The sequence below is a fragment of the Physeter macrocephalus genome, chromosome 14 (genome assembly GCF_002837175.3).
Source record: "Physeter macrocephalus isolate SW-GA chromosome 14, ASM283717v5, whole genome shotgun sequence".
Lineage (NCBI taxonomy): Eukaryota > Metazoa > Chordata > Mammalia > Artiodactyla > Physeteridae > Physeter > Physeter macrocephalus.
The window spans coordinates 11,590,977-11,618,199 of NC_041227.1; the positions used below are offsets into that span (position 1 = coordinate 11,590,977).

Here is a 27,223-nt window from a genome sequence, read left to right on the forward strand (position 1 = left end):
GTCATTTTTACTCTTGGTGAAAAGAAAACTCTTAAACCTGTACCAAAAGGTATACTTGAAGTTTCCTTCCCCAGAGGCACTCCTATTAACCTCCCAGAGAAAATTGATCCATCTGTGCATATGCAATCTCTAACCCGTAAAAAAGTACGTAGTTCTGCACTTGGCCACGATCTAGCTTGGGGATCTTTCTGCAAGCACGTAAAAACGGTGAGTCTGGGACTGCCCTGGCGGTCCAGTGGTTAAGACTCCGTGCTTCCACTCTGTGGGGCACGGGTTCAATCCCTGGTCTCCATCTTGTGTGTGTGCCCTTATTTACTGAACTGGAACCCTCTGTTGGCAACTTTTAGGTACAGCCTAAATGAATAGCGTTAACCATACTCTAATCTTGAGGGTATGTGCTACTGGATAATTTTGAGCTGGAGGAAAAAGGTCTGTGTACTGCTTGAGATTATATATGACATAAACTACAATCACAATTTTCCCAAGGAGTGTCCTCTGGCTTTCAATCTAATTGTCAAAGGGACCTGTGATTCAGAAAAGGATGAGACCCACCATTCTACAGGGTACAACCTGTGTTCTTGCAAAAAAAGAGCTAATTTATCTGGTACCCTTTCTGGGGTTTTTTGTTTTTTGTTTTTTTGGCCATGCCGCATGGCATACGGGATGGTAGTTCCCCTACTGGGGATCAAACCTGTGCCCCCTGCAGTGGAAGTGCAGAGTCTTAGCCACTGGACCACCAGGGAAGCCCCTATGTGGTACCCTTTCTGTCCCCTTTGAGCTTGATCTCTCCAGTAGCACTTCCACACCATAGGAAAGAGTCAGGGTATAGGTTGAGGTATACCGTGATTTCAAAAACTTGAATTCCCAACTGCAATTTTGGAAAGTTACGCCATCTTTCTAAGCCTCTGTTTCTTTATCTGCAAAATGGGGATAACAGTACCTGCCTCATAGGGCTGTAGTGAACTGAATGGAACAGTGCTCAGTACACAGAAATGTCTGGTGCACGGCTGGTGCTCAATAAATGACAGCTTTTTGTTCTAGGACATTGACAGAACTTCTAGCACGAATATCCTTACTCCACAACCAGCTCTTCTACAAGCACAGAGATGCATTCCAAGTATATATGGCAGTGCCAAGCTAGCAGACGACGTAGACTGTGCTATGGAGGGAAGAGACAGAAGGATAAGATACACAATTAGACTGGTCTCTTGAGCCTCCCAAAAATACTTCTTCCATTTGGTATTTTCTTTTTTTAATTAGTTTATTTATTTTTGGCTGCGTTGGGTCTTCATTGCTGTGCGCAGGCTTTCTCTAGTTGTGGTGAGCGGGGGCTACTCTTTGTTGTCGCATGCGGCTTCTTATTGTGGTGGCTTCTCTTGTTGTGGAGCACGGGCTCTAGGCGTGCGGGCTTCAGTAGTTGTGGTACACGGGCTCAGTAGTTGTGGCTCGCAGGTTCTAGAGCGTAGGCTCAGTAGTTGTGGCTCACAGGCTTAGTTGCTCCACGGCATGTGGGATCTTCCTGGACCAGGGCCTGAATCTGTGTCCCCTGCACTGGCAGGCAGATTCTTAGCCACTGCACCACCAGGTAAGTCCCTAGTATTTTCTTTATGTGAAAGCTAATCAAGAAAGGAGACTTGGCTGACAAGGATGCTTAGGAAACAGCTATATACCACCCCCCGCCCCCAACTTTTCCGTTTCTTTAATGTACAAATGACAAAGATGTATTAAAAGTTTTAAAGAATTTTTTTACAAACAGAGAAAAGAGACCAAACCAGGATGACTTCCCACAAAGAAGGGATCTAAGAGCCGCCCCATGAACTTCTTCAGGCCACCACGGCTACTTCCTCCTCTTGTACCTATGAAGAAAATGAGCAGGGTAAAGACCAACGCCAAGACCAGAAAGAGGAAAGAGAAGCTCCTTTCCCAGGAAAGCTTTCCTCTCCAACCCCACTCATAGCCTCTGGTCCTCCAGAACTGCAAACATTACCTGGATTTAGATTTAAAGTTTCCTCCTCGTCTCTGGTGGGGCAAGCCCAATTGTTTTCTTTCTTCAAAGGAGGGGCTGTGAATGAGAGAAGACGGCAAAGTGTTGGACAAGCAGGCAGTGTTTCACCCCCCATCCTACCAGCTCCCACACAAAGGAGCAGCACCACAGATGCATCATTTTCAGGGCCTGAGGTTCTAAGTCTGTGTTCTTCTACCTGATAATATGGGTTTATGGAAGTCAGGGCCCAGCACTAAAACAAGACTGGAAGAAGCCCTTCCTTCTTGTGTATATAATAAAACTGCTTGGGTAACTTAGTTTACCCAGCCACCAACCCCAGCCCAGAGGATGTGCGGAGGAACAGCACATTCCCAAGAGAATCCTTTCTTTGGGGTTCTGTCACTCCCCTGAGAGAAAGCTCTATTTCTGAACCAAAAATGTGCTATTTCACCTCCAAGGCAGGAGGGCCTTAACACTTCTCTTACTCTCAGCCTGGGAATCCACAGATGGGCTGGCGGGGGAGAGGGCAGACAGGAACCCTTGAAATTATATACAAGCAGACCTCAAAGATATTGAGGGTTTGGCTCCAGACCACTGCAATAAAGTGAGTATCGCAATAAAGCAAGTCCCGCGGATTTTTTGGTTTCCCAATGCATGTAAGTTACGTTGACATTATACTATAGTGTCTTAATAAACTGTGCAATAGCATTATGTCTAGAAAGAAAAACAATGCACATATCTTAATTTACAAATACTCTATTGCTGGTAATTCCCTGGTGGTCCAGTGGTTAGGACTCTGCACTTTCACTGCTGGGACCCGGGTTCGATCCCTGGTCAGGGAACTAAGATCCTGCAAGTGCGTGACACGGCCAGAAAATGAATAAATAAATATTAAAAAAATAAAAATACTCTATTTCTAAAAAAAGGCTAACCACCATCTGACAACGCAGGGTTGCCACAAACCTTCAATTTGTAAAAACTGCAATATCTGCGAAGTGCAATAAAGCGAAATACAATAAAACGAGGCACGCCTGCATTCTAAAGCTGTAGGTGTATGAGAACTGGGAGTGGGGAAGGAAGGAGGGAGAGGATTCATAGCTTTCATCAGAATACCAAGAGCTCCATGATGACTTAAAACCCTACCCAGCTCGATACTGTTTCAGGGCCTTCTTGCTTGTGTTGGTGAGTTCTTCATCAAATACAGATTTCTTCACCTGCTTTTGTTTCTTTGCTGTGCACAGAGAGAATGGGTGAGATATGGCCTTTTTGTCCCAAGCTCCTAAATCCCCTTAAGCTCAAGGTAATGGTTTCAAGTTCAGTGGATGCTCTGGCCTGATGTTTTATTGACATGGAAGCAAGACATCAGATCCCAGCAGAAAAGAGGTAAGTACCAGATGTGAAGAACCCCTCCAAAGGATGCCTGCAGAGTCCAAAGGTGGAATGGACCACCTAAACATAAAATGGGCTGAAAACATCTTCCCCTCATTCTACCCTGACCCACTCCTCCAAGCAGCAGCTGGTAAGGATTTAGTCTCCAGAATCAGAAAGGCTTGAGTTCAAATCCTACTAACCACGGGGTCACTTCACCCCTTGAAGCCAATAAAGGACAGCAGTACACACCTACATACTCATTACTCAAAAAATGTGGGCTCTTATCATCATCCCTCCCCTCTTGTCCCTGACCACAAGCCCAGGTTTCAGGCAGAACCTTCCTACCAGCTCCTTCAGGCTCCCCATCTGCCTACCAGGGCCCCTCGCTGGCTCCTCCTCGGGCATTGCTCGGGCCCGCTTGGCTCTGCGGTTCCTCTTGGCCAGCCGCTCAGCAAACATCTGTGCCTTGAGGATTTCAAACTGGGACCTTTCGTCTGCCTGGGGAGAGGATGACATGTAAGTGTGGAACAGACCCGGCAGCCTTGACCCACATCCTCAGGCAGGGACCCAACTCCAAAGGGGAGGCTACTCACTGTCATCTCCCCCTTTTTCTTGACATCCTTCATAAACTTCTTCCTTTTCTTCTTTCCTCTTATGGCTAAGTCAAACTCCTGCAGAGCCTTGGCAACTGGGATGAGAAGAGAGCGTGAGAGTTCAGGTACCATTTTATAAAATCTTTTTTTAAACTTACAATAAGAAGTGTACATATTTAAAAGTGATACATTTAAAGGCTTAAAATGAAAAGCAGCAATCACTTCCTCTCCTGGTGGTTACCTCCGGCTCACTAAATAACATGCTTGTTCCACTATTTCTTAATTAATCCACTTGAGACATTCATTATATATCTGCCTCGTATTAGGAAAGATATACTTCCCACCCCTTCCCACAATATAATTATAACTCTATTTATAACACAGAAACTTAACATACATACACCTTAATTTTTTGTCCCATCAAATATAGACAGTATTTCTTAAATGCTGGCACTACCTCTTTGGAGGGTAATTTTGCAATCCCTCACAAAATAATAAATACACATAGCCTCTAACCTACAATTTCACTTTTTGGAACTTAGCTTGTAAATCAAATATGCTTGCTTAATTGTGAAAGGGCATCTGTATAGCTATCCACTACATCACTTCTTTATAATAGCAAAAGATTGGAAACAACCTCGATGTCCCTCAATGGGGAACTAATTAAACTATAATCCACCTATGTGATGGAAGACCACACAGCCACTGAAAAAAAGAAAAGGCAGCTATATATGTGCCTATATAAAATGATCTCCAAACTACAAAATTCATTGAAAAACGCAAGGTGTAGACAATGTGAATTTGTTTGTTTGTTTTTTAAAGGGAGAGAAAAGGGAATATATCTATCTGAATATCTTTCTGACTTACTTTTTTAAAATTGTGGCAAAATATATATAACTTAAAGTTTGCCATTTTACCCATTCTTTAGTGTACAATTCAGTAGCATTAATGACATTCACAATATTGTACAATCATCACCATTATCTGTTTCTAAAACTTTTTCATCATCCCAAACAGAAACTCTGTTACCATTAGGTAACAACTCCTTCCCCACGGCTCCTGGTAATCTCTATTCTACTTTCTGTGTCTATGTATTTGCCTATCTAGGTACCTCATATAAATGGAATCATAAAGATTTGTCCCTTTGTCTGGATTATTTCACTTAGCATGTTTCCAAGGTTCATCCTTATGGCATGTACCAGAACTTCATTATGGCTGAATTAATATCCCATTGTATGTACCTACCACATTTTGTGTATCCATTCATCTGCTGATGGACACATGGTTGTTTCCACCCTTTGGCTATTGTGAATAATGCTTCAATGAATACTGGCATACAAGTATCTGTTTGAGTCCCTGTTTTCTGTTCTTTGGAGTATACACCTAGGAGTGGAATTGCTGGGCCTGATGGTAATTCTATGTTTAGCTTTTTGAGGAACCTCCCCAACATACTTTTTTCCTTCTTCCTTTCTTCTTTGGTCTGGAACCAGCTCCTTTCAGGCTCAGGGTTTGGTGCCCCCTTCCCTTTCTCCAGGAGCCGCTGTGCTGTGTTGATCTGTGGGGACAGCAAAAGGATGCCTGCCATGAAACCTACATCTGATAATACAGAACATGCCTGCCATGAAACATGCCTGCCATGAAACCTACATCTGATAAGACAGAACATGGCGGCTGCAGGAAGCCACAGCCTTGGGGCTCTGATGATACGTTTGGCAGACACAGCATATCAGAAGGCACACCAGCCGGGGTCCATGCAGTCTGCTTACTAAGCAGCACTGTGGACCAGAGCGCTCCTCACAGCCTCACCTGGGCTTCTGACTTTTGCATCTCTTTTTCTTCAGCCTCTAACTGCAGAACTGCATACACATCCTTCTCCATTTTCTCAATCTTGTCCCGGAATTTGAGGATGACGTCTCAGGGGAAAAGAACGAAAAAGATTTTAAAATAAGGATGAATATGGTGTAGCTGATGCAAACAACGCAGATGGCTTTTCTTTTTTAAATTTATTTATTTATTTATTTTTGGCTGTGCTGGGTCTTCGTTGCTGCGCGTGGGCTTCTAATTGCGGTGGCTTCCCTTGCTGCGGAGCACGGGCTCTAGGCGCACAGGCTTCCGTAGTCCTGGCATGCGGCCTCAGTAGTTGTGGCTCGCAGGCTCTAGAGCGCAGGCTCAGTAGTTGTGGCGCATGAGCTTAGTTGCTCCGCGGCACGTGGGGTCTTCCCTGACCAGGGCTCGAACCCGTGTCCCCTGCATTGGCAGGCGGATTCTTAACCACTGCGCTACCAGGGAAGCCCTCAGATGGGTATTTAGTGACACAGAAAACGGTTGTTGTTGTTTTTTTTATGTGTGGCTGCTCTGCTTAACACCTCCCCAAAGGCTTCCTGATGCTCGTGGAATAAATTCCAAACTCCTCAGCGTGGCCCCTGCCTACCTCTCTGACCTCTGCCTACCCCTTGCTCACAGGCCTCGGGCCTCTGGCCCTCCCTGTCTTCTACTCCCACATCAAGTGTGTTCCTGTCTCTGAGGCTTTGCCCTGGTTTTCCCTGCTTGGCACACTCTGTCCCCAGACCACCCACGGCCATCTCATTCTTGTCATCCAGGACTCGGCTCAAATGCCATCTGTCAGAGGCCTTTTCTCACCAGCTTTTCTAAAGTAGGCACTTCTCATGTCGTTCTCAATCACACCTACAATTAGCTTATTTATTGTGTCTTTTTCCCAACAGTGTCAGCTGTTTTGTTTCCTGCTGTATCCCCAATACTTAGAATACAACAGCAATAGATTGAATTAAATGAAAATTTTTTAAGTGAAAGGAAAAAGAAAGACCTATGTATGGAAAAAAAGGTCTTGGAAAGATGTGTATCTAAATGCTATGAGTGGTGAGCTCTTGCACATACAATTACATTTTTACTCTTATTTGCTTTACTTTTTTCCAACACTGAATAGATATTACTTTTGTAACTTAAAAAAAAATTTTTTTAACGATGTGCTTTATATGACCCCTATAGATGAGTAAAAAAAGAATGAAAGATATACAAAAAGAATAAGTACTGACCTCCTCCCCATCCTGGGCCCCCAGCAAGAGGAAGTGGGGAAGGGTTAGTGGGAGTGGTGCATTAAGAAGAGGCCTTCTCTTCCCCAAGGCTGGCGAATACCTATGACTAAGCACTTGGGGCACAAGTCTCTCCTCAGTCCCTTTCACACACACAGAGAATGAAGCCCAGAGAGGCAAGGGGAGACCTGCACGGGGCCCCTCAGCAAGGAAGTGGCAGAGCTGGAATTCGAATCTGGCTCCTAACTGCAAAGCGCCTGCTCTCACCCATTACCCTCTGCCCGCTGCCCCGTCCTTCGGGGTCTGAGCTAGGATGCTCCCCCACCCACGCGAACCACCCTGAGCCGCGGCACTGACGCCTGCTCACCCTGGGGCGGCGTCCGGGCCTTCACGGGGGCCTTGGCGGCCTTCACGATCTCCTTCAGCATCTTCCGCTCCTCCTCTCCCACCAGAGAGACTGAGCGCCCGGCCCGGCCGGCACGAGCTGTTCGCCCCACCCGGTGGACATAATGCTTGATGGTGTTGGGCATCGTGAAGTTGATGACCTGGAAGGCCAAAGTTAAGCATCAGTCAGACCTGGGAGTCGGCGGGGAGAGGGGGACGTGAGGAGGCAAAAGGACTCCCAGCAAAAACTCGAGGAAGATGGGGCCCGCTCACCGTTTTGACCCCCTCGATGTCAAGTCCACGGGCTGCTACATCTGTGGCCACAAGGATGTCAATCTGTTCATCCTTAAAGCGCCTGGAAACAGCCACAAACATGGTCCTCTGAATACCTGACCCCAGTCAATACTCTGCAGAAGCCTGAGCCAGTGAAGAGAACACAAACCCTTCTGGAGTCAAGCAGCAGAGTACAGACCATCACAGTGGAGACAGATCCTAAATGTCAGCCTAACAACACTTACATGCCCCCCAAACATCCCACAACATAGAGCAAATGTAGTTTTGTGTATACCCCTTTAAACAGCAATTCCTATGAATAGAGAAGCTTGGGAACCACAGAGCTAGACTATAACACGGAGCAGAGGCAAGTGCCTCAGCATTCAAAACAGCCTTTAAGAAACAACTCTCAGCTGCCTGTGTGAATAAGGGTCAGTGGAGAGTCCTAAAGGGTTCCTCCTTGCCTACCAAGCTGACTCGATTCTGCGAGAGTTAAACAAGAAATCACGTGGAAAAGCACAGGGCCTGGCAAAGTAAGTGCTCAAGAAATACGAATGGATTTGCTTCAGGATCTCATTCTAGCAGACCTGGGTACGTCCCCTGCTCTGGAAAGGCTGCAGAGATCAGAATGTGTGCTGCATCATCCCAAGTCAATTTCCTGCCGTGACCCCGCTCAGCAGCTCCCACGCTCAAATCCTGGGGCAAGAGTATCATTTTCTACAAAGTCAAAGTTCTGAATATAAGACATGACCTTAGAATGGTTAGGCTAAAATTGTTGAAGTGGGGAACTGTACTGTATCCCCTGGTATCGCTCAAACATGACCTCTGGATGGTACTTTCCGTCTTTGGAATGAAGAGAGCCAGCCCTCTCTGAAGGATGGGTGGGAGCCTCAGCCCCCGAAACTTTACCGGAGGGCCTCCAACCGCTGCGTCTGTGACAGGTTGCCGTGGAGCTCGCCCACCTGCAGCCCCATCAGCCCCAGGAGGATGTGCATGCGGTGGGCCTGCTTCTTGGTCTGGGTGAACAGCATCACGTGGTCAGTGAAGGTTCTCATCAACAGAGCTGCCAGGGAGAGAAGAGTGAGCGGGTGGCTGCCTCCAGCACGTCCTCCCTACTCGCCTGCAAAGCGGCTGCTGTGCCTGGTTCGGGGGTGGCAGGTGAGGCCCCTGCCTTGTGGAACTCCCACTCCAGGGCAGAGACGGAGAAGCCGAGTCCCAGTTCTCAAGGGCGGTAAATGCCATGAGAGAATGAAGAGAAGATGCGGCAGCTTCAGGGCTGGCCTATCTGAGGAGGTGACATTAGGCTGAATGACAAGACAGTTTCATCCACGAGAAGATTTGGGGCAAGATTCCAGGCAGAGGAAAGACCAAAAGCTTGGGGGGATTTGAGAAAGCGAAAGCAGGCAGGTGTGGCTGGAGCGCCATGAGCTAAGGCGCCAAGGCCAGGGGCTCCGCGCAGGCATGGGGCTCCGCGCAGGCATGGGGCTCTGCGCAGGCATGGGGCTCCGGGCAGGCCGGGGCAGGTCCAGGGGTCTTACAGGACTCGCTAGGGAGCATGGATTTCAGTCTAAGAGCAATGGAAGACACCAGAGGGTTTAAACAGCGAAGGAACAGGAGTGAATGCTTGTTTGTAAATGACCCTTTTAAATGGTCTGCAGTGTGGAGAAGGCACTTCCACAGGACAGGCTGGGAGCAGACGGCCAGGTCAGAGGCCGCTGCAACAATCCAGGTGACACAGGAGTGGCCTGCGTGAAGGGCCAGAGGGGCAGCTGGAGGGAAGTGGCTAGGAGTTCAGCAGGACATAAAGAGGACTGGATGGTGGAAGGGAGGTGAAGCGACGAAAGAAAGGGAGGGAGAACTCGTGGTCAAAGTATGGAGCAGAGGAACAGCAGTACCGCACACTGGGGTAGGGGAGACCGGATGGAGGAGTCGCCGGGGAAAAACCAACACTTCGGTGTGAAGCTCAGGGGAGTTGAGCAGCCCTCCCTGCTCAGTCCCACCCTGGGCTTTCACCTGCCACGATGGCTTCCCGGTCCCCTTCCCGGTTTGGCCTGATCCGGATGAACTCCTGCCGCAAGAAGGGGGCCACATCCGTGTTGCTGTTCACAAATATCCGGACGGGATTCCTCAAGGAGACAGAAGCCAGATCTTTCACCTGCCAGGCACAAAGGCAGGGATGCTGACCGGCCGGTCAGGAAGCAGGGAGGGAGGCAAGCCGGTGCTCCAGCTCAGCCCGGGGTCCTCTGCGCTGCCCCTCTGTCCCCTACAGCCCACCTCATCCGTCATCGTGGCTGAGAAGAGCATGGTCTGGCGGTGGTGGGAACACATTCGGATGATCTCCTTCATCTGCTCCTCAAAGTACTCGTCCAGCATCCTGGCAAGCGGGGGAGGGGAGGAATCAAGAGAAATGGACTGAGCTTGCATCTGTATCGATGAAGGACAGAAAACACTGCACAGGTGATGTTTCGATACTGTCATTGGTTATGTTTCAGGCTCATTTATTTACTTATTAGTGTTATTTTACCCTTTTTCCAAGATTCACCAAGAATTATCATTTAGCCATATTTGCTTAGTCTTTCTTTCTTCTTTTGCTGAATCATTTGCTATTAAGTTGCAGATAACATGACACCAGACCCCTAAATATTTCAGCACACATTCCCTAAGAACGGTGACTTTCTCCTACATAAACACAATGTCGTTATCACACCTGAGAAATTCAAGTGTCTGAATGATATCTAAAGTAAAGTACAATGTATATTCAGTTTTCCCTACCTGTCCCCAAAACGTCATTCTATAGCTGTCTTTTTATTTTTTTTAGTCCAGGAATGACAGTTCCTACGTTGTACTTGGTTGTCACATCTCTTTAGTCTCCCTTAGTCTAGAAAGTCCTCTCATCCTTTTTCACACTCTGAATATGTCTAATTATTACCCAGTGACTGGATTCAACAATCATTGCTGGGAGTGGGGTGGGGGGCAGCCGTGCACCTCACTCTCACTCCATCCGGAGACAGACGGTCAGTTTGTTCCAGCATCGCAGTTTGGTCACTTGGTTGAAGTGGTGTCTACCAGCTCTCTCCACTAGGAAAGGAACCTCTTTCTCCTTGCAGATAATAGTCATCTGTGAGATTACTGTGACTCCAATTTTTTCAACCCACCCAATCCTTTACAGTATTTCTCATCCAGTTCAGGCTGCAGTTGAGGGACAGGTATCACCTTTAGTTGTCATGTCTCTTTGGTCTCAGTCTGAAGCTTCCATAGCCTTTCTTGGTCTTTTGAGACATGGATATTTTTGATATTTAAAACCTAAATCAGATCATGTTCCCTTGACTTAGAACGATCTCCTTTACCTCCTTCAGGCATCAAGAATGCTCGGGGGAGGCAGTCGACCAGTTATTCAACACCTACTGTGCACCTGCTAGATCCTAGACACGGCCCTGGCACTGGGATGTGGCAGCAGGCAACACAAACACAAAGCCGGCCCTTCTCGAACATGAAGTTCTGGGGAGAAGAGGGACACAGCCACCACACGAGCATTCAGGTAACAATGCAGGAGGTCAAGGAGGCGTAGCACCTCAGAGAACATAAGGCAGGAAGGGAAGGACGAGGCAGGGGTGTGGGGGGAAGGGAGGAACTGGTTTTTAAAAAATATTTCATTTATTTATTTATTTATTTTGGGGGGCTGCATTGGGTCTTCGTTGCTGCACACAGGCTTTTCTCTCTAGTTGTGGTGAACGGTGGCTACTCTTCATTGCGGTGCATGGGCTTCTCATTGCGGTGGCTTCTCTTGTTGCGGAGCACAGGATCTAGGCGCACGGGCTTCAGTAGTTGTGGCCTGCAGGCTCAGTAGTTGTGGCGCACGGGCTTAGTTGCTCCGCGGCACGTGGGATCTTCCCAGACCAGGGATCGAACCCGTGTCCCCTGCATTGGCAAGCGGATTCTTAACCACTGGACCACCAGGGAAGTCCCAGGAACTGTTATAGAGTGGCCAGCAAAGTGACAGCTGGAGCAGAAACCTGAGGAGGTAAAGGAGGTCATTCCAAGCTGAGGGAACGACGATGCAGAAGAGAAGCCCCAAAGTGGGAGTGTGTGGATGGGATTTACCAATGGATATCCTGGGGGGGATGAGAAAATGAGGAGACAAGAATGGCACTGAGAATATGGCCTGAACAACTAGAAGGATGGAGTTGCCCTTCAGTGGGATGGGAAGCGGGGGACGGGCACAGAGGATGAGAAACTTGGTTAAGGACCTGGTTAGTTTGGAGATGCTTCAGTTTGAGAGTAAACTTGAACAGCCTCCTTACCCTGCCACCTCCACAGCAGTCCAGTTCATTAAGAGTTCATTCTGTTGAGTCATGAAGGAAAGTGCTGAGCAGATGGGACATGAATGAGAGAAAGGAAGGAAGAGAGGGAGGGAGGGAAGAGGAGGAAGGGGGGCAGGAGGGGGCGCCTGCATCACAGTAATCGAGGCTGTCGGTTGGATCCTCCCTATGCACTGACACTTTACTGGAATTACTCCTTGACTCCTCAACACGATGAGGTGGGTACTTATCCCCCACTTACAAACAAGAAAAGATTTGCTTTGAGACTCTAAATAACGTTTCCCAATATCAGGAAGCGGCAGAGCCAGAATTTAATTTGCCTTCCCTCCTAACCATCACATTACAGAAAAAGAGCAGGATAATCTGGGCTAAGACGGACAAAGGCTCCAACATGAACAGCTGAACTGGTCAGAGCCATGTAGGACCAGGCAGAGCGCAGGTTCCCGCCCCAGGGTGTGGCCCTGGGGACCCCACCGTTTCAGGTGTACCTGTCAGCCTCATCCAGGATGAGCACCTCGATGCTGCTCAGGTGGAAGGAAGGGCAGTTGTGGAGGTGATCGATGAGCCGGCCCGGGGTGGCGATGAGGATGTCAGGCGCTGCCCGGAGGGCTGCTTCCTGAGACTTCACATCCAGGCCGCCTGCAGAAAGAAAAGCCCACCAGGCAGCCAGCTGAGTCATTCACCAGTAAGCACTGAGCCCTGCTACCTGCCAGCTCCCACGGCAGATGCCGAGCAAACTGCAGAGCACAAGACTGACAGAGGCCCCACTTGCGCAGATTTTACAATATGGTGGGAGAGACAGATTATTTAATTACAATTGTGCTAAGTGCAAAAATCAGAAATGATGATGACACAAAGCCACTTCAGAATACAACAATTCAACCATCCACCAACTGAGAGATGCAGCTGCGAAACTGATAATCTTTCTAAATCACCTATAATTTCCTACCGCATAAGGAGGGTAAAATGAAGGTTAGATAACACTATCATATAACATCATCAGAAAGATTCTGCCCCAATAAATATTTGATTCATTATTCATGCAAGACAAAATTATATCCTAAATTTGTTCAGTATCAAGAAAAAATTTGTTTCATAACTTTGAAGTTTCATTTTGCAAGGCTGGTGAAGCCTCAGTCAAACCCCTCCCCATTCCCCTCACTATCTACTGTGAAAACGTCATCTGGTTTTTAAGTGGTTTCAATCACATGAAGGCTTTCCTGCACCCGTCACCCTCAGACAGTGGTGCACATCCCCCCTCCACCACGCCACACTCTCTCAGAGGCAGCCAGCCCTCAGCCAGACACTCACCCACAGCCAGGCAGGTGGTGATGCTGCAGAACTGGGCCAGCTGCTTGGTGACGGAGTGCACCTGGATGCCCAGTTCCCGGGTGGGAACCAGCACCAGCACACGGGTCACCGGAGCCTGGCGGGGTTTGTAGATCAGACGCTCCAAGACAGGCAGGGCAAAAGCTGCAGTTTTACCTGGAGGGAAGGGCAGCAGGGAAGCAAAATGAGAAGAGCTGTCCTTCCCAGGTCCAGGTTTTCACCTGCACACAGAAAACCTACATATCTACTCAGAGGGAAATGAAGCAACTTATTTTTCATAAAACTTTTTTTCTAGTTTTAAATCACATGGTCAGGGCTTCCCTGGTGGCACAGTGGTTAAGAATCCACCTGCCAATGCAGGGGACACAGGTTCGAGCCCTGGTCCAGGAAGATCCCACATGCCACGGAGCAACTAAGCCCGTGTGCCACAACTACTGAGCCTGCACTCTAAAGCCTGCGAGCCACAACTACTGAGCCCACGTGCCACAACTACTGAAGCCCTCATGGCTAGAGCCCGTGCTCTGCAACAAGAGAAGCCACCGCAGTGAGAAGCCTGTGGGCCGCAACAAAGAGTAGCCCCCGCTCACCACAACTAGAGAAAGCCCGCACACAGCAACGAAGAACCAACACAGCCAAAAATAAATAAATAAAATAAATTTAAAAAATCAATCAATCAATCACATGGTCAATGTGAAAAATCTGGGAAATACAAAAAAAAAAAAAAAGCAAGCAGGGCTTCCTTGGTGGCGCAGTGGTTGGGAATCTGCCTGCCAATGCAGGGGACACGGGTTCGAGTCCTGGTCTGGGAAGATCCCACATGCCGCGGAGCAACTAAGCCCATGAGCCACAACTACTGAGCCTGCGCGTCTGGAGCCTGTGCTCTGCAACGGGAGAGGCCACGACAGTGAGAGGCCCGCGCACCGCGATGAAGAGTGGCCCCCGCTCGCCGCAACTGGAGAAAGCCCTCGCACAGAAACGAAGACCCAACACAGCCAAAAATAAAATAAATAATTAAAAAAAAAAAAAAAGCAATAAAAATCACCCACAGTTCAGCCAACCAGATACCAAAACAGTATCTATATTACCAATCTTTTTTTAATGGACAAAAATATTAATTTTAATGCAATAATACTATACATTGTTTAGTAACTTCCCTTTAAAAAAAACATATATTTTCTTATTTCTTTAAGTACTCTACTTTTTTTAAATGGTTGCATCGTATTTTATTACATGACTATTTCTATTCTATTTTATTACATGACTATATAATTAACTGCACTAATACACAATGTTGTGATAAACATCCCTTTCATAAAATCTTTACTCCTATGACAGGGGCCTATCATGGGAGTGACAGGTCATGGTCACAGAGACACCCTGATAGGATTAAATAAAAATAACCTTCACCAGACCACCTGAAACCTGTAACCTGTGACTACCCTATTTAAAAAAAGTAAAGAGTATTTTTAAAAAAATAGAAAAATATATATTAATTTTTTTTAAAGGGAAGTTACTACACAGAATATATAATGTTATTGCATTAAAATTTATATTTGCATATTTAGCAAAGTGGGCTTTTGGTAAGTCAACCCAGAGCCTATTCTATGTTGCACATCCTCCTTGTTCCTCCTTGTCTCCCTCCCCCACCCCCAAGTCCCTATCCTTTTTACCTGTCCCAGTGGCTGCACAGGCACAGATGTCCTTCCCCAACAGACCCACAGGTATGCATGCCTTCTGGATTGGTGTGGGCTCCTTGAAGCCCATGGCTGTGATGGCCTGAAGAGAAAGAAAAGATAAGGTCAGAGAGGAGAGGAGGGGGAGTCTCAGCAGAAAACAAACAAGGCAGGTTTCCAAGCAGGTTTCAATCCCCCCCCGTCATTCAATCCACCTACTGTGTGTCACTTTTCTAGGCCCTGAGGATATAGTAATAAACAAAAGGAACAACCCTGCCCTTAGAATCTGGTAGAAAAAACAGGCCGAGAACAAACACGTATCATATGAAGATAAATGCTATGGAGAAAGCTACAGCAGTCAAGGGGGCTGGCAAGGGCAGGGGGAGGGGATGAGTGCAATTTACAGAAGGGTTGTCAGGGAAGGTCTCATTGAGCAGGGGATACTGAGTAGAATCCTGAAAGAGGCGAAGAGCACCCCAGCCAGGTTTCTGGAACGATCTTCCAGGCAGTGGGAACAGCAAGCACAAAGGCCCTGAGGAAGAAGATGCCTGGCCTGTGTGAGGGCCAGTGAGGCCAGTGGGGCCAGAGCAGAATGGCTGCTGAGAGACATCATCAGAGGGGCCCAGAAGGGGCAGGGCCGTACAGGCCAAGATGGAAATCTTTGTGTAAGAGGGTTCTCTGGCAGCTGTGTGGACAACAGAGTTCAGGGAGGCCACGAGCCCAGTTTAGGGCAGACAGCCCAGTTACGGGGCGACTGCAAGAATCCCACGGTTGACAAAAGAAGCCACTACCTTCAGAAGAGGGCGGGAAAGGTTCATGTCCTGGAATGAGAGGTTTTCATCATACTGAGATGCATCTTCAAAAAATCCTCCTGCTTCCTACATCAGAAAATCAAAAGACAGAATGAGAATTCAGCAGAAAGGGAACTAAATGACCTTAAAATTCTTTCAGGTTGTAAACACAAGCTGCGCACTGTTGTCCAAGCCCACGCGCACCTGTCCTTTCTTCTTCTTCTGCTCCTTTACTCTGAGTGTATCTGTGGAGAAAAAGAGAGCTGATAATCAGGGCTCACACCTCCTGAGCGCTCAGTCTGCTAGACACTGTCCTAAGTGCATTACATGGATGGACACCTCACTGAATCCATGCAACAAATTGAGGGAGCTCCTGTCACCAGCGTCACCTCACAGAAGAGGAGGCTGTGCAGCCGTGCAGGTAAGTCACTCACCTGAGGTCAGACAGGAAGCAAACTTGGCAGGTTCCAGAGACAAGGCTCCCAACCACTGTGCTATATAAGGATGCTTTAGCACTCATTTCTGCAAGAAATATGCATGGAGCACCTACTATGTGGCTGGACTCATCTGAGGTGGGGGACCTATCACCCCAAATAAGTTTGAGTCATAGAAGTGCCAACAGCTGTGTGGGGCTGGAGATGAGGAAAAGAGTGAACGTGGGAATTCCCTGGCAGCGCAGTGGCTAGGACTTGGTGCTTTCACTGCTGGTGCCCGGTTTTGATCCTTGCTCGGGGAACTAAGATCCCGCAAGCCTCGCGGCATGACCAAAAAAAAAAAAAGAGAAAAGGAAAAAGAAAAAGAGTGAACTCTGACTGCAAAGTACAACAACCCTAACAAAATCCCAAGGAAAAAGAGAAGCTAAAAGAAAAGAAGTCGGGACTTCCCTGGTGGCACAGTGGTTAAGAATTTGCCTGCCAATGCAGGGGACACGGGTTCGAACCCTGGTCCGGGAAAATCCCACGTGCCACGGAACAGCTAAGCCTGTGAGCCACAACTACCGAAGCCCACGCGCTCTAGTGCCTGTGCTCTGCAACAAGAGAAGCCACCGCAATGAGAAGCCTGCGTACCACAACGAAGAGTAGCCCCCACTCACCGCAACTAGAGAAAGCCTGTGTGCAGCAATGAACACCCAACGCAGCCAATAAATTAATTAATTAATTTTAAAAAAAAGAAAAAAATTAAAAAAAGAAAGGAGGTCGACCCGGAGATCTTAAATTTAACTGTGTAGAAGAGCATAGGATAACCTACAAAGTAAAAGCGAACACTCCAATTTCCTGTCCCCATTTCTGACAGTATCGCCTACCTGCTTTGGTGAGGACGTTCTCATCAGCTGACGAGTAGTCAGTCTCTGATTCTTCATCTTCTGTGGCTTCCTCATCTTTCCCTTCAAAGTCTTCCTGCTCCTCCGGTTCAGAGCCCTCCTTTGCTTCTTTTTCCTTCTCCGACTTCCCAGACTTGGCTTCTTTATCCTAGAAAAAGAAACTGTAATAAAGCAAGGCAACTACAAACTTCAGAAAATCCAGAACCTGTGAAGGGAAAGGGAAGGGAAGGAAGGGAAAAATATTATGCTCCCAGGCCTGGGAGAAAACTATGCGGATTCTTAGTGACTAGTAACCACAGACACACAGAGAAAACCTGCCTGCACCAGCCGTACTGCAACCTAGGCTCCAAGAGAAACGATGCGGTCACACTGAGAGTAAAGCTCAGGGCTCACCTACAAAGAGAAGTAACTGCTTTGCTTACTCACCTCTGTTTTCCTTTTCTTTCGAACTTTCTCAATCTTCTCATCTAATGTTGTGGCTGCCCTCTACAGATAAAAATAAAGAGATGAAAAAGAAACATACGTATGGGAAAGAGATAAAGCAAAGAAAGGGCTTCTTAAGGCAGGGTCTCAGGTGTTAGATATAGAAAAAGCTCATCTGTACTTGGACAGATTAATCAATCCATAGATTATGCACAACAAAACAAACAAGCAAACAAAAAACCATTAAATAAATGGTCTTTTTGTGAAAAAACTTCAAATTACCTGGAACCAGTAAGAACACCCACATTGTAGAAGGTGTTTACTATTGAGAATGATACAGTTACCAAGAGATGCCACATTGTATCTGAATGCTACTTGGAAAAACTCTTCCCCTTGCCCATCGGACATAATTTAGCCTATCAAACTGTTGAAAGGCAAGCAAATTCAGGTAAGGCTGGATCTTGCTAAAACTTTCGAAAGGTGAGGTAATGACAGGTCCCCTTGATGCACGCTCAAAGCACCCTGAACTGCTACAGCGCTTACCACAGCCATAAGGAACGGCTTGTTTGTCTAGTCATTTTCTACCCTGCTAGAATGTAAGCGCTGTAAGACCAAGTCGGTAACTACATGAAGTACACATGAAAAGGAAAAAAAAAACCCGCTCAAGATGACTTTGAAAAGGCAATGCTGTTTTATTTGAAACAGAACAAGGACCAGCAGGGTCTGGATTAAACTGCCCTGAGCAGGCAGTATTTCCCTCCGAAGCACGTGAAATGGAAAACAACTTTTAAGCACCTTCTAGCTTGTTAACCAGATTCAAAGAAAAGCACAGGGTCTTGGCAAACAAGCAGATGACAGTGACATTCACGGCAGTTTTAGCTGTGATGTGTGGGAACCAGGGACCCTAAACAGAAAGGCCACATGAGATCACCTGGCAAGTGACAGAGAGTGATAGTATCTGTGGGGCAGAGTCAAGCCTTCAAAAACACCACTACCGAGGATGCCTGCTAGACTGTTCTTTGTTACAAACCAACATAAAAAAGGTTTCTTTCTAATACTCAAAACAAGGAGCGAATACCTAAAAAAGAGACGATTGTAACATAGCTATGTCCATTTTTTAAGCAATTTATATGTAACATTTGGCATTCCTAAACCATTGGACCTTGAAGCCCACTGTCCAACCCTAACAGCCCACGGCCTGGAACTGCCTATCTGTGTCAGTCTCACCTTCTTCTTGAGCTGGCTCATGACGTCAGCCATGGCCCAGCTGCCATCGTACATCCCCTCCTTCTCAGTAAAAACAAAGTCAGGGTTGAAATCGGCACTGCGGTTCTTCTGCAAGGCTTTCTGCTTTCTGCCCAGCACAATGGGCCCCTGGGAAGAGGGAGAAACAGGATGACCATGGGACTGAGATGAAAGAACACTGGAAAAAGAAGAAGGAAATGAGGGTACCCAATAAGAGAACAGAAATATACAGGGCAAAAGCTGACAGATGACAAGAAGTAGAATAATCTACAATTGTCCTGGGAGATTTTTTTTTTTTTTGCGGTACGCGGGCCTCTCACTGCTGTGGCCTCTCCCGTTGCGGAGCACAGGCTCCGGAAGCGCACGCTTAGCGGCCATGGCTCACGGGCCCAGCCGCTCCACGGCATGTGGGATCTTCCCGGACCGGGGCACGAACCCGTGTCCCCTACATCAGCAGGCGGACTCTCAACCACTGCGCCACCAGGGAAGCCCTGTCCTGGGAGATTTTAACACATCCCAATAATTGACAGATCAAGCAGACAAAAAAAATGAGTAAGTCCACAGAAAATTTGAACAGCACAATTAATAAGCTTTATTCCAATGAACATATAGAGAACACTGCACTAAAGCATGTACATTGTTTCTAAGCACACGTGGAATAGTTGCAAAAACTGATCACATAGTATTCCTTTTAAGCAAATCTTCAATAAGTTCAAAAAAATCAATATTATACACTCTGTTCTCTGACCACAATTCAATTAAGTTAGAAATAAATAACAACAACAACAAAAATTTTTTTACCTCATACATTTGGAAACGGGAAAGGAAGGAGAACTGGCTGAACTATGGCTTCAGGAGGATAAACAGAAGAAAAAACCCTGAGAACTAAAAAGTAGTATACTGATTTTTTTTTCTTACTTGAGTTAAACAATTTCATAAGAACTCTGACCCTAAACTTTATTATTAGTAATGATTATATCTCATTTCTCCAGTACCTAGTTTAAATCGGTAATTGTATAGCACTTCAAGCTAAACTTGAAGTTTAGCATTATCATTTGCCATATTTCCTTCAGTCCTTTTCTATGACAATTAAAAAAAAATTTTATTGAAGTATGGTTGATTTACAATGTTGTGTTTAATTTCTGCTGTACAGCAAAGTGACTCAGTTATACATATATATTCTTCTTCATATTCTTTCCCATTACGGTTTATCACAGGGTATTGAATATAGTTCCCTGTACTCTACAGTCGGACCTTGTTGTTTATCCATCCTATACATAATAGTTTGCATCTGCTAACCCCACCCTCCCAGTCTTTCCCTCCCCCCACCCTCCCCTTGGCAACCACAAGTCTGTTCCCTATATTTTTGAGTCTGTTTCTGTTCCGTAGATATGTTCATTTGTGTTGTCTTTTAGATTCCACATATAAGTGATAATTTTTCTATGATAGTTTTCCATTCAAGAAACAAAAAGAGGACTTCCCTGGTGGCGCAGTGGTTGCGAGTCCGCCTGCCGATGCAGGGGACACGGGTTCTTGCCCCGGTCTCGGAAGATCCCACATGCCGCGGAGCAGCTAGGCCCGTGAGCCATGGCCGCTGAGCCTGCGCGTCCGGAGCCTGTGTTCCGCAACGGGAGAGGCCACAACAGTGAGGGGCCCGCATACCGCAAAAAAAAAAAAAAGAAAAAAGAAACAAAAAGTTTCTGGCTGCTAAGTGGAAAATACACTTGGTGGGGGGGGGGCGACAAGAGAAACAGAAACCAGGTATGTTAGGATTGTAGGTATCCAGGTACAAGATGGCAGTGTGTCCTGGACTAGGGTGGAAGCAGTGTGGACTGAGGGGGGAAGAAGCTTAAGAGAGATTTCTGAGGTAGCCTGCAGAACACTGGAGGGGAAAGAGGCTGGATAACTCCAAGGTTTCTGGCTTGAGATAAAGCAGGTTGGGAGGGTGAGGGAGACCAGAGTTCAGCTTTGGAAAAGCTGAATTTGTAGAGGCCGAGGGACGCCCAAACCAGAGGTGTCAGTAAGCAGATGAGGCCACAGAGGGGAAAACACTTGAGCTGGAGCTTTAAAGGGTGAGCACCTTTTCATGACACCGGTCCCTTTTTAACTGCCATGCTGCTTAATGTCTCTAAATCCCCAGCACAACATAAGCTTCAGGAGAGCGGTGTTCCTCGCCCTTCTTGTTCACTGCTGTGTCCTGAATGCTTAACACTAGGTGTAGCACATATAAATATTCAATGAATACTGACTTAATGAACGCATGGATAACCATGGCTCCTTGACTAGGAACCAGGACTGACTCTGTCTCTGGATCTTTATGACACAGCGCCTGGATTAAATATCAGTTCAGTGATTGGGTACTGAGTTCACCAAGGCGACACAGAATAGCACGAGCACAGGCGCGGAGGTGAGGAAAAGCTAGTGGCGAGCAAACTGAGGAAGATCTGGGGGTCGGGGTGAGACCCAGGGACACTTGCCGGCCTGGCAGAGGATGCTGAGCCCTTGGGGGCAGGGACCTGAGGCACCACGGGGAAGGGAAGCAGTCAAGGACATCGGCTGCCCGCCGCCGCGCTCCCACCCCGATCGGCTCATACCTCCTCCTCCTGGTCTTCGGAGTCAGTCTCTGGCTCCACCGGCACCTCATCATCTTCGCCTATGGTCCCGATTAAACCCAGCTCCGCAAGCATGTCGCCGCAGCAGCCACTTCCGGAAACCAGCGCGGCGCGCTAGGCGGCTCTCCGGTTTCCGCGACCTCCGCGTCGTCACTGCGCTTGTGCTTACGTCACTTCCGCTTGGAGGCCGCCCTGGCCCGCCCCCTCTCGCAAACTCTCGCGGCGCGCGAGCGGCAACCTGGGGCGTGGTTTGTGTGACGAAGGCAACGCAAGGCGTTCGTGTTAAACTGGAATTCAGTTCTCTTGGTGCTCAGAAAACGGTGGGACGGTTGGAGGCGTGTGCGAGTTGCGGAGGAGAAAGTCTAAAGAGGTGCGTGGATGAGCTCCGTATATTTATGTACAAAACAATTGTGGAAGAAAATACAATAAACACTTAGCAGTGATTGTCTCTGGGTGGTAGAATTTTAAGCGATTTTTAGTTTCGTCTTGGGTTTTTTTCCACAGTAAACATTTATTTTCTTAAAAAAAGAAAAAATTAAAAATAGGAATGGCTGGGACTTCCCTGGCGGTCCAGTGGTTAGGACTCCGCACTTTCACTGCCCAGGGCGCGGGTTCGATCCCTGGTCGGGGAACTAAGATTCCGCAAGCCACCGCTGTGAGGCCAAAAAATAAGAATAGCTAACACTTATATAACATTTACTCTATGCCAAGTACTGATCTAAGCACTTTTACATGTATTAACTAATTTAGTCCTTATGGCAACCCTAGTAGAAGGTACCATTACTGTCGCCATTTTACAGATAAAGAAGGTAAGGCGCAGAGAGGTTCCCAGGGTCACAGAGCCAGTTAATTACAGAGCCAAGATTATAACCGAGGCAGTAGCTCCGGGGTCCTTAAGGAAAGTAGATCACACAGCTTACCAGGAAGTTTTCATCTCTTCTCTGCTTGTGGAAATCTTACTGAATCTTAACTTCCTAAACACCACCTCCTACATAAAGTCTTCATGGACTACCCATCCTCCTTCATAGCTGTTTGCTCCTTCCGTGTTAACACTTTCTACTTGCAGCAGAGTTGCAGTTGTGTCATAAAAGTAGGTTCAGTTGTCTTTTTTTTTCTGCTATTTTAACTATCTTTAAGAGTACAATTCATTGGCATTAATTATATTTACAGTGTTGTGCAACCATCACTGCTATGTGTTTCCAAAACTTTTTCATGAGCTCAAGCCAAAGCCTTGTAACCATTAAGGAATAGCTAACTCCCCATTCTTCTCTCTCCCCAGTCCTGGTAAACCTCTAACCTACTTTGTGTCTCTATGAATTTGCATGTTCTAAGTATTTCATGTAAGTTGAATTATACAATATTTGTCCTTTTGTGTCTGGCTTATTATACTTAGCATAGTGTTTTCAAGGTTCATCCATGTTGTAGCATGTGTCAAGTTCATTATGGCTGAATAATGTTCTGTTGTATGGATATACCACGTTTCTTTATCCATTCATCTGTCAATAGACACTTGGGTTGTTTCCACCTTTTGCCTATTGTGAAGAATGCTGCAATGAACATTGGCATATGAGGATCTATTTGAGTCCCTATTTTCAATTCTTTCAGGTGTATAACTAGGAGTGAAGTTGCTGTGTCATATGGTAATTCTGTGTTTAGCTTTTTGAGGAACCACCAAAATATTTTCCACAGCAGCTGTACTTTTTTTACATCAGTAATATATGAGTGTTCCAGTTACTCCACTTTCTATCCTGTTCACTGCTGTATCCCTAGTGCTTAGTATATAGTAGGCATTCAGTAATTACTAGATGAATAAATAAGTGAATGAATGTCCTTATGTGTTTTTGAATCATTTTCAGATGTCCGTCAAGTCTATATGTCAATGTTTGCTCAATTCACATAGGCCTTATGTCAACTCTGGCTCCCTCCACTCGTCTTCCCTGAGCTCTAGAGGGCCGGAACCATGTCCAAGTCATCCTTGTACCTTGGAGCACTTGTACCTGCAAGTGCACAATCTATAGTGAAGGACCAGCATTTTAAATTTCCAATCCATTGCAGACTGGTACTTCTGTAAAATACAATAAAAATGTGTGGCAAGATGAGCTTGCTAGAAAACTTTCTGAAAGCTTATTCTCAATTTCTATATTTATAGTATCCTGAGCAGGTAATGAACAGTTTACAGTTTGTCACACTGTCCATATTTTGAATCACACTGCCTTGAGCTCTTAGGAAACCAAGACAGCATCACATGGGATTAAAGACAAAGATGGAGGTGAACAGACTTTGTTTACTACAAAACATCAGATAAATGCCAGTTGTTAGATTAATACTGTCCATTGGAACTTTTTGCAGCATGAAAATGTTTTATATCTGTGGTATCCAATATGATGGCCACTAGCCACAAGTGGCTATTGAGCACTTGTAGCAAGTTGAGGAATTGAATTTTCTGTTTTTATTTTAATTAAAATAGCCACCTGGTGGCAGGGGGAATAATTAGGAGTTTTGGATTAACATATACACACTACTATTTATAAAATACGTGGGGAATTCCCTGGTGGTCCAGTGGTTAGGACTCGGTGCTTTCACAGTGTGGCTGAATAAATAAATAAAAATAAAAAGATTTATTCTCTTAGCAACTTTCAAATATACAATACAGTATTATTATCTGTTGTCACCATGCTATACGTTACATCTCCATGACTTACTTTTTTACAGCTGGACGTTTGTACCTTTCGACCACCTTCACCCATTTCACCCGCCTCTGGCAACCACCCACCGTTCTCTGACCTATGAGTTTCAGTGGGAGTTGCTTTCTTCTTTTAGATTCCACATATAAGTGAGATAATACGGTATTTATCTTTCTCTGTCCTACTTATTTCACTTAGCATTATGCCCTCAAGGTCCATCCATGTTGTTGCATATGGCAAGATTTCCTTTTTTATGGCTGAATAATATTTCATATGTATAAATACCACATTTCTTTATCCATTCATCCATTGATGGACACTTAGGTTGCTTCCATGTGTTGGCTATTGTTAATAATGCTGCTATGAATATGGGGGGTTCAGATATGGTTTTGAGTTAGTGTTTTCATTTCCTTTGGATAGATACCCAGAAGTGGAATTGCTGGATCATATGGTAGTTGTATTTTTAATATTTTGAGGAATCTTCATACTGTTTTCCATAGTGGCTGCACCAATTTACATTCCCACCAACAGTGCACAAGCATTACTTTTTCTCCACATCTTCAGCAACACTTATTTCTTGCCTTCTTGATGATAGCCATTCTAACAGGTGTGAGGTGATATCACCTTTTGGTTTTGATTTGCATTTCCCTGATGATTAATGATGTTGAACACCTTTTCGTGTAACCATTGGCCATCTGTATGTCTTCTTTGGAAAAATGTCTACTCGGATCCTCTGCCCATTTTTTAAATCAGATTTTTCTGGGGGTTTTGCTATTGAATTGTATGAGTTCTTTATACATTTTGGATATTAATTCCTTATCAGATATGTGATTTGCAAATATTTTCTCACATTTGGTAGGTTGCTTTTTCATTTTGTTGATGTTTTTCTTTGCTGTGCAGAGGCTTTTTAGTTTGATGTAGTCCCACATGTTTATTTTCACTTTTATTGCCTTTGCTTTTAGTGTCAAATCAAAAAATCATCACCAAGACTGATGTCAAGGAGCTTATTGCCTGTGTTTTCTTGTAGAGGTTTTATGGTTTCAGGTCTTACATTCAAGCCTTTAATCCATTTTGAGTTAATATTTGTGTATGGTGTGAGGTAGTGGTCCAGTTTCATTCTTCTGCATGTTGCTGTTCAGTTTTCCCAACACTGTTTATTGAAGAGACTGTCCCATCCCCACTGTATATTCTTGGCTCCATTGTCATAAATTAATTGACCATATATATGTCGGTTTATTTCTGGGCCCTCTATTCTGTTCCATTGATCTGTGTGTCTTTTTAAAATATGAATACCAGGGCTTCCCTGGTGGCGCAGTGGTTGCGCATCCGCCTGCCGATGCAGGGGAACCGGGTTCGCGCCCCGGTCTGGGAGGATCCCACATGCTGCGGAGCAGCTGGGCCTGTGAGCCTTGGCCGCTGAGCCTGCGCGTCCGGAGCCTGTGCTCCGCAACGGGAGAGGCCACAACAGAGGGAGGCCCGCATACCACAAAAAATATGAATACCATACTGGTTTGATTACTATAGCTTTGTAATATAGTTTAAAACCAGGAAGCATGATGCCTCCAACTTTGTTCTTCTTTCTCAAGATTGCTTTGGCTATTTGGGGGGTCTTAAACAATTCTTTACATTAAATTTTCTCTGTTAAAATAACTAGTATAGGACTTTCCTGGTGGTGCAGTGGTTAAGAATCCGCCTGCCAATGCAGGGGACACAGGTTTGAGCCCTGGTCCAGGAAGATCGCACATGCTGCGGAGCAACTAAGCTCGTGCGCCACAACTACTGAGCCTACATTCTAGAACCCACGCGCCACAACTGCTGAGCCCTCGTGCCACAACTATTGAAGCCCACGAGCCTAGAGCCCATGCTCCGCAACAAGAGAAGCCACCACAGTGAGAAGCCCGTGCACCACAACGAAGAGTAGTCCCTGCTTGCCGCAACTAGAGAAAGCCCGCGTGCAGCAACGAAGACCCAACACAGCCAAAAATAAATTAATTAAATATATATATATATATATATTCAGACAAGTGTACACAATCATATGTACATCAAAACACTATTTACAATGGTAAAAAGTTGTAAATGACCCTACTGTGTAACAATAAAGAAATAGTTCACTCAGTTGTGGTACATTTTTACAAGGGAATACTGTAGCCATTAAAAAATATGTAGCTCCATTTATGCTAACATAGAATAATATCTAAGATACAGTAAGAAAGCAGATTATAAAACAACATGTATGGTAAGATTCCATTTTTATGTCTGAAATATGGGGGAGTTATTAAGAAAACGGTTGGTATTTTGTGCTTTTTGCTGCTGTGGACTCACCAAGAGGGGGCAGTGGGATTTTAGGCCCACCAAGAAAGGCTAAACTGAAGAGAAACAGAGGAGAAAGCAATAGAGGTGTGTGGCTTCGGGGTTGTGAGAAGAGTGTGGCCTAATGTTTATGTTGGGTTATAGGTTTTCTAAAATGGGAAAGAGGTGGAAGCTCCTGCTTTGAGTTGAAGATGGACAGCTAATCCAATCCCAGAAAGTTGTTTATTGGTCATTGTGATGGTTAACTGTATGTGTCAACTTGACTGGGCCACAAGATGTCCAGATATCTGATCAAACATTCTAGGTGGTTCTGTGAGAGTGTTTTGGGGTGAGATTAAGGTAAATCATTAGATTGAGTAAAGCAGATTATCCTCCATAAGGAGCCTAATCCAATCAGTTGAAGGTGTGACTAGAACAAAAGACTGACCCCTGTGTGAGAGAGAATTCTTCCTGCCTCAGGGCATTTGTCAAACTGGAACTGGAATTCTCGTGATTCCAAAACAATTTGCAGCCTTCGGACTCAAACTGGGACATTGGCTCTACAGATTTTGGACTTGCCAGACACATAATTGCATGAACCAATTCCTTACAATCTCTATCTGTCCCTCTCCCATTCTTCCTTTGTCTCTGTCTCTTTCTGTATCTCTATAGCCATATAGGTATCTCTAGGTGGATGGGTGGATTGATAGATGGAAAGATAGGAAGGAAGGGAAGAAAGGAATGAGGGAAAGAAGGAAGGAAAGGAAGGAAGGAAGGCAGGAAAGGAAAGAAAGAAAGATAAAGAAGGAAGGAAGGGAGGGAGGGAGGGAAGAGAAAGAAAAGAAAAGAAAATCTTCAGACCTGAAGGCTACATCCAGA

The 27,223-nt window shown here is 45.9% G+C and overlaps 1 protein-coding gene across 1 annotated transcript; it reads right to left on the reverse strand.

Annotated features, from left to right (window-relative positions):
• Positions 1–1,686: 1,686 nt before the first annotated feature.
• DDX27 (DEAD-box helicase 27) lies at positions 1,687–21,511 on the reverse strand. Its single transcript, XM_007100292.4, has 21 exons — positions 21,351–21,511; positions 18,739–18,885; positions 17,515–17,574; positions 17,071–17,236; positions 15,972–16,012; positions 15,768–15,854; positions 14,974–15,079; positions 13,286–13,459; positions 12,463–12,613; positions 9,930–10,029; positions 9,669–9,810; positions 8,565–8,718; positions 7,656–7,737; positions 7,366–7,543; positions 5,755–5,861; positions 5,401–5,503; positions 3,949–4,043; positions 3,730–3,853; positions 3,128–3,215; positions 1,988–2,062; positions 1,687–1,856 (listed from the first exon to the last, which is right to left on the reverse strand). Exons 1-21 carry the CDS (start codon positions 21,441–21,443, stop codon positions 1,838–1,840), a joined length of 2,292 nt encoding a protein of 763 aa, XP_007100354.2. The 5' UTR covers positions 21,444–21,511; the 3' UTR covers positions 1,687–1,837.
• Positions 21,512–27,223: the final 5,712 nt, after the last annotated feature.